Here is a 19,104-nt window from a genome sequence, read left to right on the forward strand (position 1 = left end):
TCACCTTCCCCCCTTCCCTACTTTGGATGGTACTTTTCACATAGGATTCCTTGGGCTCCACAACAAAGACAGAGGTCTTCGCATCAAAAGGCTTGTTCTGGGCCTCAATCCGCTCCTTCTCAGACTTCCTGAGGTAAGGAGCGGCCTCCCCAAAAACAGCCATCTCAGCGTCTGAACTCATGGCTGCGGTTTATTGGTGGCAGCGCAGCTCAGGGTTCTGAAGGGGAATAAAAACAGAATCAGGAGATTTTCAAGCTGAAGGGGAACTTAAAGATCACTTAACTTAGTAGTTGAACCCCTTCATTTTCCAGAGAAGGAATCTGAAGTTCTAGAAAGCAACAAATTACTTAACCTCTCAGTGGTTCCATAACTCTCTAAGACTGTTGGTTACAGATGACTTGCCAATCTGTGTTGGTGAAAGAAATTTCTATACCAGGAGTACCTTACACAGATTAAATAGTAGGTTTAGATAAAAAAAAATAACAACAAAAAATGTGGAAGCCAATATAGCAAGTTCATTGTATAGTTCATGCCAGTTGTTAAAAGGATGATTACATTTGGGATGGAAAATAGTCCTGCTGAGTTAGTGTCAGGCAAACCATTTGCCAGGTTTACTTCCCCTTACTGGCTTTAGTTCAGTGATCATTCCCATGTGCTACCAGATATGCCTGACAAGGAGATCAGAGCACTGATTCTGGAACCTTATATTTTAACAGCTTAGTTTTTTTTATGACATGTTAAGTCCCATCCCATGTTGTGTATTTTGAGCCTTCAGTTGAAAGTGCAAGGGAATTGAAATTTCAGTCAGTCAACACAAGTTTTTGAGCACCTGATATCTGCAAAGCCGTGAAATAGACACTGAGAGAATAAAAACTAAACTAAAAACCCATTGCCTTTGAGAAGATAATGAGTCTAAAAGGGGAACTTTCAAAGAACCCAAATGAAGTGGATTCTCTTCTGGCCCAAGTCATTCTAGGGCATGATCATAAATTACCTATATAGCTAAAGGTATATTAATGCTTCTCATTATTTCTAAGAAATAGTTAACTTATAGAAAATGTCTTAAATACAAACAGAAAATAATCTGGATGAAGGGAAGAAAACAATTTAATAAAGGTTGAGTTGCCAATGGTTCATTTTTTTCAATGTGAAAATTCAGTCAATAGTTTCCAGGATTACAATTGTTTTCTGTTTGGCAAATTGTGTTTCCCAAGTTGGTTCATGGATGAAGAAAAGATAACTATCATCAGAATTTTTTTACTCAGTTTCATGGTACCTGTGGAGCTTTGGGTGCATATGTTTTTGTTTTTGTTTGTTTTTGGTCTGCACCTGTGATTACATCAGTGTAAAGAACTCCTGGTGAGTAAACTCCCTCTACCAATGTGGTTGGGCATTTAGCAACTTGTAGTTTTAGAGTTGTCTGGTGCATAGACTCTGTGTCAAAAGAATTACTTGGCTAGGTTCATAAATTTTTAGAGAGGGAAGGGAATTTTGTGATCATCTAGTCCAATTCTCTCATTTTATAGGGGAGTAAACTGAGGCCTAAATGGGGAAAGTGCTTTGTTCTAGGACATATAGCCCTAGAACTGCAGTTAGAACCTAAGACTTCTAAATCCTAGCCTAAGGCTGTTTGCCTAATTTAGATTTTTGTCTGGCTCGTTTCCACATTGAAATTATTTTGTGTTCATGTTTTTATTTATTGTTAAGCTTATTTTTTATTAGTCCTTTAAATACAATGACCTCCCCTTTCCCCTGCCCTGCAAACTACAACTGGCCTAACATTTCAATTTGCCTATCTAAGCATGTTCTACAAATATTTAAGTAATATTACCATTGATGGCAGGGACTTTAAATGATAAGCAAAGCTGAGACTTTCAAAGCACATTTCTTATTTCTCCTTCCTCTATTCCTTGGTATAAAATAGGGTGTAATTTGTAAAGCAGTTGCTTAGTAGCTAACAAAGAATAATCAGTGTCTATGTGGAGTGTTCAATGACTTTACTTGTGTTTAACCAGACCCCAAATTTCTCACAGAATTAGTGTACCTTGGGGCGGTTAGGTGGCGCAGTGAATAGAGCACTGGGCCTGGAGTCAGGAGGACCTGAGTTCACATCCAGCCTAAGACACTTAACACATTAGCCATTAGGCAAGTCACTTAACCCCAACTGCCCTGCATTCCCCCTCCAAAAAAAAAAAAAAAAGAATTCGTGTACCTTGATGGAATCTATATCACTCTGTATATCTAATAGCAACTCATTCATATGATGGAAAGCAAATTTGAAAAATTTACAGAAAGCAGATTTTTGAACTTATATAGAAGTTAGTGGCTTTCTCCAGAAGAGAAAGGCCATTCTGCCTATTGCTAATATTTTTGGCCACTAGACAATTATGAATTTATTTACTAATACTAATACAACTTCTCAACTACTTTGGGGAATAGAAAACAGATACATACAATTCCTGTTTTATGACCTGTAAACCAAGAGAGAGGTATTACTTAAGAGTCAATAAAAATGCCAGAATTAACACTAAGTGATTACGACTGCTAGTTTCCTCATTAACAAACATCTATTAAGTACCTACTGTGTTCCAGACACTGTGTCTGGCACGCAGGACACAAAGACCAAACTGCAACAGGCTCTGCCCTCAAGAATCTTATAACCTACCTGAAATGAGGATGTTTTCACTCACAGGTTTGTTGGAAGGAAAACATTTTATGAACATGACAAAGCTTAAAAAATGAATCGTTATTCTTGTTTATGCCCTGAATTCTTTGTTACATCTGTTAACTGCTACAGCAATTAGGGTAAGCATCTAGAATTCAGGAATTCTTAGCCTGTAGTTTGTGAACTTAAAAAAAAAAAGAGTACTTTTTGATAACTGCATTTCATTAGAATTGTTTTCTTTTGTAATTTTATGTATTTTATGTTACGCATTTAAAAACATTAGTCTGAGAAGGGTACAGATCTGTCAAAGAGAAGGGACAGTAGATTGCCAAAAGGTCTATGACACAAAAAGGTTAAGAACTTTGCTCTAGGAAAAAGTGTGAAAGATTATATCCTTTCTGAAATTATAAAAAATTATAAGAAAGAGTTCTTCCATGATTTTTTATTTTCCCTAACTGGCCTAGTCCTAGAGCAAGTCAGAATAACCATTTTAAAAGGTCATTTGCTTCTTATGTTTTTATATATTTTGATATTAGTACAAAAAAGTTACTCATTGTTCTCTTGTTCAGAGCATGTCATTATAAACTAGCTGAGATGTGTTGTACAAGTCACTTCAGTCTTGTAGGTCTTAGTGTTCTCACCTGTAAGATGGGATAGTAATGCTGACCTTGCCTAACTCATAGAGCTACTGCCAGGGTCAAATAAGACAAAGAATGTGAAAACATGAACAATAAAGTACTCTACCAATGCAAAACATTATTGTTGTTATTATTACTATTGTTACATGGTATGATTACATTAGGCTCTTACCTCTTGTGTTACCAGATGAAGAAGATGCAGATTCAAGGCAGATCACTACAGGGGATGGGCAGGGAGAGAGAAAACATGGTTTATATAATCACAAGATGCTACTTAGTGATGCTGTGATTGTCAGTTAGGAACTGAGAGCTGGGATCATTAAAGTACCAGGATCGTTAGGAATGCAACATTAAAATTCCAGGAAATATCTGTTGCAATTCAGTGATGTGTCAGTACAGTATCCACAGGGATTAGAACTCTTAGCTGGGGGAGGATGCTTCATGAGAAGTTCATATCTCATTTTCCCCTGTTCCCACAAATACTAACACCTCTAAACATGCATATGTATGTGGGCACATACCTTGAAAGATTTTGAGGAAGGACAGGACTGAACTGCCCCAGTAGCCCTTTTATAGAGACAATCTGCAAACACAGCAGCCTCCTCTGCTTTCGTTGCTCAAATCATTTTTGGCAAAACATTTTTTGGCAATCTTCTAGCTTAATATGCAACAAGTGTAGCTGTGAATGGATATAATTAGAAATATTTCTTGTCACATTAAGTAAGTGAATCAATCTCCTATAAATAATTTGACAGGGGGTGATCTTGGGCTCTATATAGGCATTAACTAGGAGATGGGGGTTTCGGGGCTTCTATACATTTTTTGGCCAGCTCAACTATTTTATCACTCATCCAACAATTCTCAGTCAGTTTCTTATTAGATTAACACCTATAAAATAGGTAGATTAAAACTAGCTTATTGCATGGAAAGTTTTGCAATGTTATTTGTTAACTCTGAAAAGGAATCAAATATTCCATTCTAAAAGGGTCTCAAATAATTCACTTGGGAGAAGGGAGTAACACATTTTTTTGAGGGCAGGATGGAAATTGGACTTCTGATTTCATTGGTAAAGGGAACTCTCAGTGATGAAACTTCCATTTATGGATGCATATCAGTACCAGTTCTGTAACTTGCCTGGGGCACAAAGAGGTTAAGTAACTTCCTCAGCGTCTTATGTGTCAGCTTTTCCTGACTTTAAGGCCAACTCCCTATCTTCTAGACTGGGGGTTATTTGTCTTTTTTTGTGTTATAGACCCCCCATGCAAATTGATGAGGTTTCTTCTTATAAACTAAGATAGGAGTCAACTAACCTTAAAAAACAAATAAACAGAATAATACTTTTAAAAGCATAAAATAAAATATATAAGATTACTAAGGAAACTCGTTATAGAAATAGTTACAGAAATTATTTTTTTTAAGTTCACAGACCCCAGGATAAGAACACCTAAATTAAACAAAGCTGCTTCACTGATAAACATAAGCCTTCCTTTAAATTTATAAGGGCAGTGACAGACACTTGGGTAGTGTAAGGGATTTAGAAAATGATCATGGGGAGAATTCTTGCATTACAGCCAAAGAAAGGAGAAATGAGTACAGATTATATGTAATATTATATAGCTTATATTGCGTGTGTTCAATCATTCTTAGTTGTGTCTGATTCTTGGCGACTCTATTTGGAGTTTTCTTGGCAAAGATACTAGAGTGGTTTGCCATTTTCTTCTCCAACTTATTTTACAGATGAGGAAACTGAGGCAAACAGGGTCAAGTGAGTTGCCCAGGATCACATAGCTAATAAATGTCTGAGGCCAGATTTGAATTCAAGTCCTCCTGAGTCTAGGGTCAGCACTGTATTCATTGTGTCACCTAGTCGCCCTTATATATACATTATCATTATATATAATAATATATTATATAACATGTAATTTGTATTATATATAGCTTATCATACTTAATGATACTCTTATGATATAGTGAAAGGCATATGGAAGTACTTCTCATTTTTCATTGTGACCCACAGCAAATGCCTATAGATAGATGGCAAATCCCTATGGGTAGCGGAGAAGTCTTTCAGGGTACACACCTTGAATTTTCAAAATATTTATAGGAAATGATACATCTCCCAGGTACATAGAGTACGTAGTGTGACATAGTGGAATGAGTTCTGGGGTCAGAAGACCTGGGTTTGAGCTCTAGCGTCTGTGTTCATTCTCTATACGACTCTGGTGAACTTGCTTCAGCTCTCTGAGCTTAAAATAGGGATAATATTTACAAAATTTACTTCATGGGGTCAAATAGAAATATTTTAAAACCTGAAAGGATTATAGAACTGCAAATTATCATAAACTGTGTACTTTTTTACAGATACCTGTTGCTGGATAAAGCAAAGAGAATGGACCTAATCTAAGTCTTCATATCAGATATAACACTGTATTTTGAAGTTAGGATACCCATTACCTGAGATATTGTTTACTAGGATGTTATGAATAATACATTAGGACAAGTTACTTATTTTGAAGCAAAGAAGAAAAAAAAAGACTTAATAACGGATCTGGGGGTGGCCAGGTGGCACAGTGAGTAAGAGCACTGGCCCCAGAGTCGGGATGACCTGGGATCGAATTCGGGCTCTGATACTTAGCACCTACCCAGAAATAACTGGCTGTATAACCTTGAGCAAGTTACTTAACCCCAATTGCTTTAAAAAAAATACCAGATCTGTACAACTCAGTGAGTTTTTTCTACTTCAGTTGTTGAAATATTAAACTGAAATATAAATAAATTGGTCAAAGGATGGGAACAAATGGTTCTCAAAAGAATTGCAAACTATTAGCAAATATATGAAACTATATCAACAACTATTTGAAATGCTCCTGATCACTAATAATTAAAGGAATATCAATCAAAACAACCCTGAGGTTCTACCCAGAGGGGTGCTGGAGGCAGTTGTGCAGGCTTGGGAGAGTGCCATTGTTAAATTTTCAGTGTGAGCATTTACATCTTAGAAAAACTAAACGCTACAAATGTGCCTGATTTATTGTTTATTATTTTTTGATTGTCAGGCCTTACAAAGTAATAGGGAAGCAATTTAATGGGTATGAGGTGATTCTCAGGGTTATTGTAAAAATAAATGAGATAATACTTGAAAGGGGCTTTGCAAACCTTAAAGCTATTATTATTATTAATTATAATAAGTATTATTATAAGTGGTAATCATTATTATTGTATTTATAATTATTACCATTCTTTTTCTAAGCTTGAGTCCTTTATCAAGATCTTGTCCTTGTACTCAAGTCTTTTCCCTATATGATCTGTTGTCTCTACTCTGCTGCCAAAATGATATCCCTGAAGTTCATTTGACCATATCACCCTCCCCCACAACAACCAACTCCAGTAACTCCTCATTACTTCCAAGATTAAATATTAAATCCTCTGTTCAGCATTTAAAACCCTCTACAACTTTCCCCCCTATTTTTTCTAGTCTTCTTGCTCATTTTTTAAAAAAATCTTTCTGGAGGGGGGAATGCAGGGCAATTGGGACTAAGTGACTTGCCAAAGGTCACACAGCTAGTAAGTGTTAAGTGTCTGAGGCTAGATTTGAACTCAGGTCCTCCTGACTCCAGGGCCAGTGCTCTATTCACTGAGCCAACTAGCTGCCCCCTAGTCTTCTTCTTCTTCTTCTTGCTTTTTGGAGGACAAAGTATCTGAGGCTGGATTTGAACTCATGTCCTCCTGACTCCAGGGCCGATGCTCTATTCACTGCACCACCTAGCCACCCCTACCCTCTAGTCTTCTTATACTTTACTCCCTCCAACACATTCTATGATCCAGTAATTGCGGCCTTCTTTCATAGGACACAATCTCCTAACTCTGCTTTTTCATTGACTGTCCTCCCATGTTTAGAATGTTTTCTTTCCTTACCTCTGTTTCCCTGACTTCCTACAAGACTTGATCAGACTCCATCTTCTGCAGGAGATTTTCTGTGCGTATTCCCGGATCTCCCTCACTATTAAGGCTATCTTTAATCAACTCTGTATATATCTTGTATGTACAAAGTTGTTTGCATATTATTATCTCCCTCATTAGAAGGTGAAATCTTTTCATGGTAGGGATCATCTTTTGCTCTTCTTTGGTGCTTAAGAATGCCTGGTGTACAGTAAGTATTGAATAGTTCTTTCCTAGGTTGAGTAGAAATTTGCTACCCTTCAGATTTCATTCATTGGTCTTAATTTGAGTCTAGTCCAGGATGTGGATCTAGATAAAGCATCATCCTTGGATAGTTTAAGACTTGACATTCATCTCACTTAAATTTCATCTTTCAGTTTAGTTTAGCATTCTAGCCTGTCAAGAATCTGGGGATCATGACTGTGCTAGGTGTTAACTATCCTTCCCAGCTCTGTGTCATCTGCAGCTCTGATAAGAATCCCATCTCATGAATTTATCCAAGTCATTGATAAAATGGCACAGGGTAAATGTAGATCTACCTATAGGGCCATTTCACTGAAGACCTCTTGACAAATTGAGATTGAACCAGTTCCAAATCTACCTATCTCAACTCTCATGTAGCCCATATCATTCCATCTTGCTACCCCAAAAGCACAGGATATTTTGTCAAATATTTTGCTAAAATCTAGATAATTGTGATCTATGGAATTTCTCCAGTTTTCCAATTTGGCAACTGTGAAAAAGAGACACAATTTTAGTGTGTTATATGAACTATTATAGATTTTGTCATACTGGATCTTTGCGGTCATTACCTCCTTTTCATTAATTTTCATCTGGAATGTGCCAGGAGTTAATGTCACTGTACTGACTTATAGCTTGCAGCCTTAATTCTCTTTCCTTTCCTGAAAATTCAGGATAATATTTGTTCCTTTTCAGTCCTGTATTACCTTTCAACTCTCTATAGTTTTTCAAATATTACTGATGTTGGCTCAAAAAGCACATCTAACAGTGATTACTAAATAAATTTAGTACCCAAGCATATATATGTACACCTATATATCAACTAGATGGTGCAGTGGATAGAACATTGGACTTGAAATCAGGAAGATTCATCTTAATGAGTTCAAATCCAGCCTCAGACAGTTACTAGATGTGTGACCCTGGGCAAGTCACTTAACCCTGTTTGCCTCAGTTTCTCATTTATAAAATGAGCTGGAGAAGGAAATGCCAAGCCATTCCAGTACCTTTGTCAAGAAAACCCCAAAAGGAGGTCACAGGTCCCAGAGAGTTGTACACAGCTGAAACAACTGAACATATACACATGTGTGTATTATATCTATGTATCTATTTAGGCCTGATGACTTGTATTTTTGAGCAGAGCACACCCTGCCCAAGTAAGGTTGGTGGTTCCCTGAAGAATAGCCATGTATATAGATAGGAGATGTGACTCCTAATTGGCTGAGAGACCTCTGAGCATGGCATATAACATATGTGAGGGAAGGAGACTTTGGAGAAGTTAGGGTTGAGAGAAGTGGAGTTAGAGAGAGATGGAGAAAGAAGAAATAAATTTTTGAATGGCTAAATGGTCAAGCATTTGAATGACTACAGGGGACAGTACCTGTAACCTTAGAGACTGTTAAGAGGGGACATCTTTGGTGAAATTGTTCTCTCCTTGATTTAGCTAAGATGTTGTCTCACTCCCAAGTCAAAGAGTATTTTATCATCTACCCTAATCTAATAAATAAATGCTATTATATGTGGATTATTGTCGTAGATCTTACCATTTGAGGACATTAAAACAAAGGTGGGGAGGATTATGAAAATAGATGAATTTTGTAGTTTTCAGTAAGCAAAATGAGGGAATTAATTAACAATGATAGTTAATTACTTAGTAAAGTAGAAAGCAAGTTCATTTCCTGAGAAAGTGGAAGTAGATGTTTAATATTGGACTTTAAGAGAGAGAATACTTATAGCAATTGCTATGGAGAGTGTGATAGAAAGTCAAGCAGAGAAGAACAAAAGGATTATTATCTAGCACGAATAGCACTATTGAGATTAGCTAGCAGAAATTTGTATTGGATCCTGCTGGATCTCTAGCAGCATTCAAAAACATGGGAGACATAACAAAGAAAGTAAATTTTGAGGTGACCTAGAACCAAGTTTCAGGTTGCTAGGGTATGATTATATTGTCATAGAATTTAGAACTAGATAAGGAATGAGAAGTCATCTAATGCAACCTTCTCATTTTACAGCTGGGGAAACTAAGGACCAGAGAGGGTGAAGTATTTTGCCCAGCATCACACAATAAGTAGCTGAACCAGAATTCCACCCTAGGTCTTCTGTTTAGTTTACATTTATCTGTCTTGGAGAAAAGGTAATCATTAGAAACTTAGTCAAGTGTCTTTATGCAATGTCTTTATGTATGCTATGTCAACATCATTTCTCTGCTCCTATCATCTCTTCAATGATCTGTGATTTCACCAGTCTGAGTATTCTCTCCCTGATATAAATTGCAATCCCTCTACAATTTAATAAATAGTCTTTGAAACTTGCTGTGACTGAAAAAAAGTCATCACTCTGTGGCAAACTTGTTAGTGAACCAATTCAGATTTGACGATACTCATCCTTATATGATAGACACATTCTAATGTACTAAGTATGCTAAGTAATGTACAAAAGCTCACTTGGACTAAAAGTGGAAATGAATGAGAAGTAGAGAAAAGAGATCATTCATTCTGATGAGGAAGCAAGATATAGTAATTCAAGTACATAAATATCAGCTGGATCTCTCCTTTTGCCAGAATAACAACTTATAGTTTCTTGCCGTGATTAAATTATACTTTCATCTTTCAAAAGGTAAAATAAACAAAAGAGAGAGTTTCTATTCTGGTCTTGACTTTCATAAACAAAGAAGAACTGTTTGCTGAATTTTTTCTTAGGGTAAATTGACCACTCAATCACAAAATTTATGACAGATGAGAAGAATGTCAGAGATAGTTTGACATACAATTTAGCTATGGATAGAATATATTTCAAAGAAATATACAATGTATGGGTTCAGAAAAAGACTAGGTAAGATCTCCTGGCCTAGAATTCCACTGAGAAAGACTAAAAACAAGTGATACCAAACATCATATTTTCTTTTTCAATGGAATTATAAAGATTAGCATTCTGTCGTGATGCTTCATTGTGGTATAGAGATGACCTTGGGCTCTTGAAGTAGCAGCAGACTAAATCTCTAATAGGCCTTATGAATTTAGGACATTTCCTCACATAGCTATATAGTCTTTATATACACTTCTATTTGTTTCTCTTCCTTTTCAGTAAACCATACTTTTCTATAAGCCTATTCAATCAGAAGTCCCATTCCATTAAGTCCAAGTGATACCTTCTTGACTTATGTTCTTTAGTTCCCATAGTTTGTTACTTAGATTTTGTGTATTTTTGATAGATATTTGAGATCATGTAGTTTATTGCTACTTCTTTTCTAATATAAAGAACTCCTACTTGTAATAGGGCTCATTTGAAATAATTGTAGCACTAGAAATAATAATGACATAATAAATGATAATAATACGTGTGTATAGATATATGTATCTATCTTTATATATATATGCATGTATATAACTCTATCTACATATACATATATGCAATTCCCTCATTTTACAGATAGGAAAACTAAGGACCAGAGAGAGAGGTATTTTACCCAATGTAACACAGTAAGTAGCAGAACCAGAATTCCAAACCAGTTCACATTTATTTGTCTTGGAGAAAGATGTATCATTAGAAACTTCATCAAATGTCTTTATGGAACTGAGATACTCTCTCTCTCTCTCTCTCTCTCTCTCTCTCTCTCTCTCTCTCTCTCTTTCTCTCTCCCTCTCTGTCTCTCTAGTTTCAAACTAAGTTTAGTGACAGTAATTCTTCCAATACCAGGGGCAAAGCAGAAGTCACCACATGAACTCAGAATACCACAGCCAAGCACCCTTGGTGCCCAATCAACAGCTGCAGAAATGATGTGTCAGGTCAATATGGTAGAAAACCCTATAAGCTTCAATTACAAATTACCTAACCTTCACCCAGTTTGGGGTTTTATCTCATGTTTGCTCCAGATGTTTCTCTAAATGGGTCTGGGGATGATATTAATACATGCACTTTTCTCTCTCCTTTGGGCATTCAGAGGGTCATCTCTACCATTTCTTTTAGAACAAAACTTCTTCCCTCCAGAAAATAAAATACAGTTCACATGGATTTAAGCAACAATCAGGTTGTGTTTTTTTATTTGTCAAAGCTTTATTGGGTAAGTGGGGAAGGTTGGCAGGATACAGTTTAGTCCTTCTTGGCAGTAACCTTCCTCACGGCAGCTAGGACATTGCTGAGCCCTTCTATCTTGAGCTCCCACCCTTTTTTTGGTGAACTTAGGAACTTGCTTATCCTTGGAGACTTTTAACAATTCCCTGGCTCACCTCTCACAAAGTACAAATCCACACTCCTCTTGGATCATATCTCTCACAAACTTGGTGCATTTAGTCAAGTGCCCATGGCAATAGCTGTGTCGCAGCTTTGAAATGTTTTTGATAACTTTGTGACCCTTGCTGAGGCCCATGGGTATGGGATATTGAATGGCCATGGCTGTGGTACTATTGTAATCCCAATGGCAGCCACAGCAGAAGGGAGGAGAGAGCTTTGAACTCTGGAATATGTAGCCTCCACTGTAACCATCAGTTTTTAAGCCATAAAAATGTAAAGATAAAAGAATCCAAAAGGATAATAAGAGACATGTAGATACTGGCCGCTTTTGCTTAGCAGCATGAGAGGGGCAAATAGCTTCTCTTTCTCCCTCTCTGTTCTCTTGTTCCTGGAAGGAAACAAGAAGCAATCATATCCTGGATAATATGGAGATAATGTTTTTGAGCTAAGTTCCCATTAGCTGAAAGGGAAGAAGGAAAAAATTCTAGCCACCTTGACGGTTTAGTCACTCAACATATCAATCTATTTCTGGAAGACTCTGTCTTGTTCTGTTAGCACCCATTGCATATTATCTGTTAACAATGGCAAGTGTAGGAGTTGGGATTAGATGGTACCATAGGGTCAGAGGGCACTTTCATATACTCTTTGTTTGTTAGGAGATAAGGGACCATTCACAAGACATAGGATTTTATGAACCTGTGGTAGTGATAAGAAAGCTACTATGTAGGAATCCAAATCATAAATTAGGATGTCAATTTTCCAGGGCAAATTCTGGTATGGTTTAGTCTTCATATCGCTAGTGCCTAGCACAGTGCTTTGCAAACAGCTGGCACTTAATAAGTGCCATAGAACTGAATTAAATCAAACCGCCATTTGAGATCCATCAGGGAGCAAAGAGCTAAATATTCACATACTTAAAGGGTATATCTCTTCTACTGGAGATCAGCTTCCACGAGAATGTAGTGTCACATACATACTTGTGGTTTTGGGGCAGAATTTATATTTTCAATCTTTTAAATAGTGTTTTACTGGGAAATGGTTTTTATTTTGTATATATGGTTTCCAAAGGTTAACTGATTTTTATTTAGTCTTGGGGACAAAGGTTTTCTTGCAGGAAGGATATCTCCAATTCTATAATAAAAGTCACTAGGAAAATATAATTCTTTGACCAGAATTTAATTTTGTGACCAACTTTTCTATGTTTCATAAAGTTAGGTAAACTCATAGCAGCTATCCTTTCTATGTCTACAGACTCCCTTCATGAATTTAGTATAAACTGCTCCACTGGAGAGATCAGGGAGAACCAGGCTTAATAACTTGAGACCACCACAAGGTAATGGAGATCAGAGCCTATTACACAAACAGCCCTACCTCAAACCCTAGCCATCAAGATCTCACCAGGTTCTCTCATTTCCAGCTCAGTATTTAAGTATCCCTGGGTCTAGTACCTGGACTGAAGCTGAACTTTCCTATACATGTTGTCTCTTCCAATTTGAAGGAATTCTTCAAGAACAAGGAATGGTTCACTTTTCTGTTTGTATCCCAGGACTTAACCTAATGTTTGATACATATTAAGTACCTAAAAATGTTTTTTTCATCCTAATTACTATTCTGTATGATAGGCCTTATATGTACACAGAAAAGATGGTCAACTTTGAGATATCTGAAGGGATACTTTCTGTGATATTGCTCTGATAAAAATTTTCTTCCATCTGAAATCAATTTGTTTGGGTAATTAAGCTACATGGTGAAATTACAAATACCCTCAGGCAGTTTAAGAAGTCATTAACCCTCTAGTATAAATTGATATTATCAAGTACTTTTTTCTTGACTTGTTAGTCAAGATTAAAGTATAGAGGGAATAGGAGTTGGAGTAGGATGTATCCAGATCATCTAACATTGAGGCCCTCAAATTGGAGATGACAGGGACCTGCTTCTGGGAAAAGATATTCTGTGTTACTCTATCACATGAGTGGGAGCAACCTTTTTCCACTGGCTACATAACCAGAACAGACCACATCTTTACAACCACCAGACTCAAGACAGTCTCTCTTTTTTTGGCTCCATCCAAAGGGTGAAGGTTCTGTTCACCTACAGCATGGGCTCCATGAACTGAGCTGAGTGAGGGAAAGAACTACCTTTGGTCCTTCTTTTATTTAGACCCTATATTTTTGAGAATCAGGCTTGGGGTGTTGGTCTAGTCTATTTCCTTTGTCCTTTTCAGTTCTAGGCATAAGCAATGGAGTCTTTCAAGCCATAGTGACCTTAGAGGCAAGATTTCAATCTAGATTTGCAACCAGGATAATAGGGAAGCCCTTATAAATCAAAGTACCCAGGACTTAAGCCCAAGGGTGGCTTTAGATTTAGAACTTGGTGGAACCAGTCTTTATAGGAACTGAATTAAACCACTAACTTAATTGGCCTTCCCTCCCCAGAGACTGAGGTAGTGTTTGTATGTGCATGGGGATGGAGACACAGGAGGATTAAGCATTCACATTGTGGATAGGTGGGAACATTTATGTTTTTCTTCTTGGTATATTTTTGAGGTAAATAATCTTTTCTAAAGCCTAATCTGACTTTTAATGGTTAAATGGAACTGGAGTCTAAGTCCTCTCCCTTAAAATTGGGAGAACACAATTTGTACTAGCTAGAGCCAATGGCATAGAGCCTAGACCTTTAAGAATACTGGAGAGCCATAGGAGAGGAGTGAAATATCACACACTTGTCTTTTAGGTAGTGAGGACCAAGGTGAGCATTGTTACATATGGAAGGAAGGACAATTTGGGATTGTAAAAGACTGCCATGGGGGATGTGTTGCAGGTTCTGGGCAATCTATACATAAGGACACTGAGGTACATAGGAAATAAGGAACAGAGGAAGATAGAAAACACAAATGTGCCAGAAAAATAAACTACCATCCCCTTCCCCCTCCACCACCCCACCCCCCATTCTTATACTCTCTGCCACTTGTGCCTAGGAATTCAACTACTCTTCATTTATTCCTGAGTGACTAAGGCTATGAATATCGTGAACTTTGCACAAGACATCCTGAATGCTTTCTCAAAACACATAATAACTGATGAATAGGTATGGTAAAAGAAAAAGACAGACAAGAGAGTTCTTTGCAGTTTTCCTAGAGTCCTTTATCTTCTAGAATAGTAAGTACAAAACAGAGTGACAAAGACTTTCACATTTTGTGTTTCTTCAGTCACCCAGAAGAATTGGGATTATTCCTCACTTATAATCTTTGTATGGACCTCCCTGCTCTTCACCCGGAGCTTGTTGACCTGGGACTCAGCAATATCAGCCCGTTCCTCAGCTTCCTCCAGCTCATGCTGGATCTTGCGGAATTTGGAGAGGTTGACATTAGACTGTTCCTCCTGAGAAAAGAAATGAATTTGTGAGAAAATGAAAGACTCTGATTTGGAATCTGAGGGGTGGATTCAAATCCAGCTATATAACTTATAACCCACATGACCATGAGGAGATCATGGTGCTTGGATTTTGGTCCATGGTCCTTGGAAATCTGGACCTTGGATTTTGAAATTGTAAAAGGAGGAAACTGGATTAGATACTATCTAAGGCAGAGGTGGGGAAGCTGATCTTAAGGAAACTTTTGGTTCTAGAACTTCTGGTTCATTGATTCTTCCTGAATCCAAAATTGGGTAGGTCCTGAACCTCTCAATTTATTTCACTTTCATGTTTTACATTTTAGAAAAAACATTAAGACTCCTATAAAGCTCATCTTTGAAATGTTAGGATTAATTTCCTTGATATTTTTTAACAAAAAAATAATGATTGGCACAATGGAAAGAGCACTTGTTCTGGAGTCAGAGGACCAGGGTTCAAAGCCCACTTTGGATACTAATTCTTGTGTCCTTAGAAGTCATCTAAAATAATGACGATGATGCTAACAGTGTTTATACTTTTCTCCTGTAATCCTCATGACTCTAAGAGATAGGTGCCATGATCACCTTTATTTTATAGATAAAAACTTGAGGCAGACAGAGGTTAAGTGACTTGCTCAGGAATACAGAACTCAGGTGTATTCTAATTCCAGATCAGTACTCTATTCACTGAGTCACCTTGTTGCCTGTTGGGACCTCTTTCATAAAATGAGGACTAGCTGATCTTTAAAGTAACTTCAGTTCTCCATCTATGATCTCATTTGATTTTTAAACTGCTAAATGGATGTTTTCATTAAAGGAAAAATTTAACAGGATTTAAATTTAACATCCAAATAAATAATTCCAAGTCCCTAAGCTTATTTTTATGAGACGCAAAATGGGAACCAGTCAAAGAAAACAAAATAAAAAAGGCTTAGTATGTGATCTGATCTTTGCTATCTTATTTAAGTTTTGATTGTATGTTGTTGCCACCTTACACTATTTATATTTGTGAATTTGACAGTTTAATTTAACAAACATTTACTATGTTCAAGACAGTTGCTGTTCTAGGCACTGGAGATACAAACAAAAAACAAATATTGGCCTATTGATAATGGCCTATGCCTAAGGCATATCCATAGTTATCCTCAAATGGAAAATTTTTATTTGGATTTCCTAAAACTGTGCATAAGATAGTAAGAGTTCAGAAAACAAAATAAGCTAAGTAGAGAAATTCATTTGTGACATCTGTAAAAAAGGATAAATCTGTATTACCTCTGAATGGAAACTGAGTATAGTAATGCTCAGCCAGGGATCAAATCACTTGACCTAGTTCTGTCATCACTGAAAATGGTTTTTTGATGTTACAGCTCTGCTGGCAGTAGTCTCCCCTCCTTCCTTTTCTATTTCTTTCTCTTCCTTCCTTGGTCCCCTTTGTTTATTTTTTCCTTATTTCTACTTAGCCCTGGAACTGAACTGAGCCTGGAAGCACAGGTTAGCAAGGAGCTGCAGTACATTTTCCATTTGAAAAGCAGTGTAGTATCATTGAATCAGTATTGATCACTGAATCAGTATTGAATTTGATGTTAGAAGACCAGACTTTGAGTCCTGGACCTTCCACCTAGTAGATTGGTGACTTTGGACAAGTCACTGACATTCTTTGGGCTCCAGTGTTCTCATTCATAAAATGGGGGTAACAATGACTGTACCTCCTTAACAAGGTTATTGTGAAGCTTCAAATAAGATGCCTCACATAAAATCCTAAAAACTTAGAGCTGTACAAATAAAAGACATCATTATTGTCAACAATCAGTACTCACAGCTTCCTCTGCTTGTCTCTTATATGCTTTCACTTTAGACTGAAGTTTGTCCACTAGGTCCTGAAGCCTGAGAACGTTCTTACGGTCTTCTTCAGTCTGAAAGATTTTTGTAAGTAAGTGGTTTATTTGAGAATCAAGTATTCATTATCTTTACAAGGAAAAATATTTGTAATTCTACTGTAGACTATGCCAGAGCCCAGAAAGTCTCTCCTCCTTACCTGGTAAGTGAGCTCCTTCACTCTCCTCTCATGTTTGCGCAGACTCTTCACAGTTTCAACATTGCGTTTCTGTTCACTTTCAACCTCCCCTTCAAGTTCACGCACCTGAGAAAGGACAGAGGGTCTTGGCCCAGGGTGCAACCACTGCCAGCTGCTTTGTGTTTCATTTTGTTTTGTTTTGGGGATTTATTTAGAAAACTAAAAATTTTGCTGTGATTGCAAAAGCACAAAATAATTACAGGCATTAGAAATACATACTCTGGCCTCCAGTTTCTGGATCTGCTTCTTTCCTCCTTTCAGGGCCAGCTGCTCGGCCTCATCCAGGCGATGCTGCAAGTCCTTCACTGTCTGTTCCAGGTTCTTCTTCATCCTCTCCAGGTGGGCACTCGTGTCCTGCTCCTTCTTCAGCTCTTCAGCCATCATGGCTGCCTGGTTAGCAAGTAAACCGAAACAACTATAAATGTCAGGGAGTCATATAAATACACCAACGAGGGAAATCAATGTGTTTTCTGCTCACATCAGTGATAGCCTTCTTGGCCTTCTCCTCTGCATTCCGGGCTTCCTGAACCATGTCTTCCATCTCACCCTGGATTTGCGAAATATCTGTTTCCAGTTTCTTCTTGGTGTTGATCAAGCTGGTGTTCTGGGTAAAAAAATAAAAACAAATTATCATTTTTCTTCTTTCTCCAAAACTACCAGAGATCATAATCATTGGGAAGAGGGGAGATAGGAGATGCAGATCTGTGATTTCATCAGTGGAAAGAACTTCAAGAGAAAACTCCCTATAGCTATACATATTAGAAAACCAGCTGTAGCATATAGTGTTGGAGGGTTGCCTGGGGGTACTGAGAAAGTTAAATGCCTTGCCCAGAGTCACATAGCCACTGAATGTCAAAGTAAGATCTTCCTGACTCCAAGATTGGCCGTCTATTACTGTACTATGCTGCTTCTCTGAGACTATAATCACAATGCTTAAAATGTTTTATATAGTCAGTTATTGATAATTGACATTATATACATAGAGGCACTCCTGGTAGGGATTTAATGCAAGTCAATAAGTATTTTTGGAATTGTTGCTTTATGTAATGCACAATAGTAGGCCACTGAGATAAGCTGCAAAGATGAATAAAACATAGGCCCTTCACCATGAAATTTATATTCCATCAGAGTATGATAACACAAAGCTAAATAAGTATAAGTGTAATAAAGAATGGACAGAGTACTATGTTGGGCAGAAAGGAAGAAAAGATCACATTCTGTTAAAGGAAACAGGAAAAGTAGGCCTTGAAAGATAAATCAGACTTTGAGAGTATAAGGCAGAAGAAAGAGTAAAAAATGACATAAGATGTTGAGGCAAGGTTATTGGAAAGATGGATACATTAGTATAAATGGGGAAATCAGAATATATAGATGTAGGTGAAAGAATGAAATTAACTTTGAACCTGTGTTTTAGATATTTGAAGGAAACACAGGTGGAGATGACTATTGGATATTTGGGGATTGAATATTGACTATCTAAAAATCTAAAAAATATTTAAAATTTCTGCCCCATAGATACACCTTAAAGGAGTTCTGACAAGTATCTAGATATATGTAAGCAGGATCTAATTTAAATTTTTCCTTTTTTCTCTTCCACCAATAGATCGCTGTTGTTCAGTTTTTCAGTCATGTCAGCCTCTTTGTGACCCTATGGACCACAGCATGCCAGACCCTTGTATTCTTCACTATTCTCCTAAAATCTGTCCAATTCATGTTTTTTTGTTTCCATGACACTCTCTATCCATCTCATCCTCTGTCATCTCCTTTTCCTTTTATTTTCAATCTTTTCCAACACGAGGGTCTTTTTCCAATGAGTCCTGTCTTTTTGTTGTGGTGGAAGTATTTAAACTTCAACTTAGTACTTAACTTTCCAGTGGAGAGATCCCAATATAGACTTTGTTGTGACTGTGCTCACCTGGGTGTGTAGGA

General features: G+C 37.2%; 2 protein-coding genes across 2 annotated transcripts in view; both read right to left on the minus strand.

The window, feature by feature from the left end:
• Positions 1-181, minus strand: part of LOC138152697 (myosin-4) — a 25,953-nt gene extending 25,772 nt beyond the window's left edge. Inside the window, exon 1 of the mRNA XM_069076784.1 lies at positions 1-181. This exon is cut by the window's left edge and continues 16 nt beyond it. Coding sequence (XP_068932885.1) covers positions 1-181 — 181 coding nt within the window.
• Positions 182-14,875: 14,694 nt separating this feature from the next.
• Positions 14,876-19,104, minus strand: part of LOC138152274 (myosin-2) — a 29,319-nt gene continuing 25,090 nt past the window's right edge. Inside the window, exons 34-38 of the mRNA XM_069076000.1 lie at positions 17,654-17,779; positions 17,395-17,565; positions 17,137-17,241; positions 16,919-17,014; positions 14,876-15,092 (exon numbers count right to left, since the gene is read on the minus strand). Of these exons, the coding sequence (XP_068932101.1) occupies positions 14,940-15,092; positions 16,919-17,014; positions 17,137-17,241; positions 17,395-17,565; positions 17,654-17,779 (651 nt within the window). The 3' untranslated portion in view covers positions 14,876-14,939. The remainder of the gene's footprint in view (positions 15,093-16,918; positions 17,015-17,136; positions 17,242-17,394; positions 17,566-17,653; positions 17,780-19,104) is intronic.

The sequence above is a fragment of the Petaurus breviceps genome, unplaced genomic scaffold (assembly GCF_028583685.1).
Source record: "Petaurus breviceps papuanus isolate PSGF00001 unplaced genomic scaffold, PetGlider_PUasm1.0 90925, whole genome shotgun sequence".
Classification (NCBI taxonomy): Eukaryota; Metazoa; Chordata; class Mammalia; order Diprotodontia; family Petauridae; genus Petaurus; species Petaurus breviceps.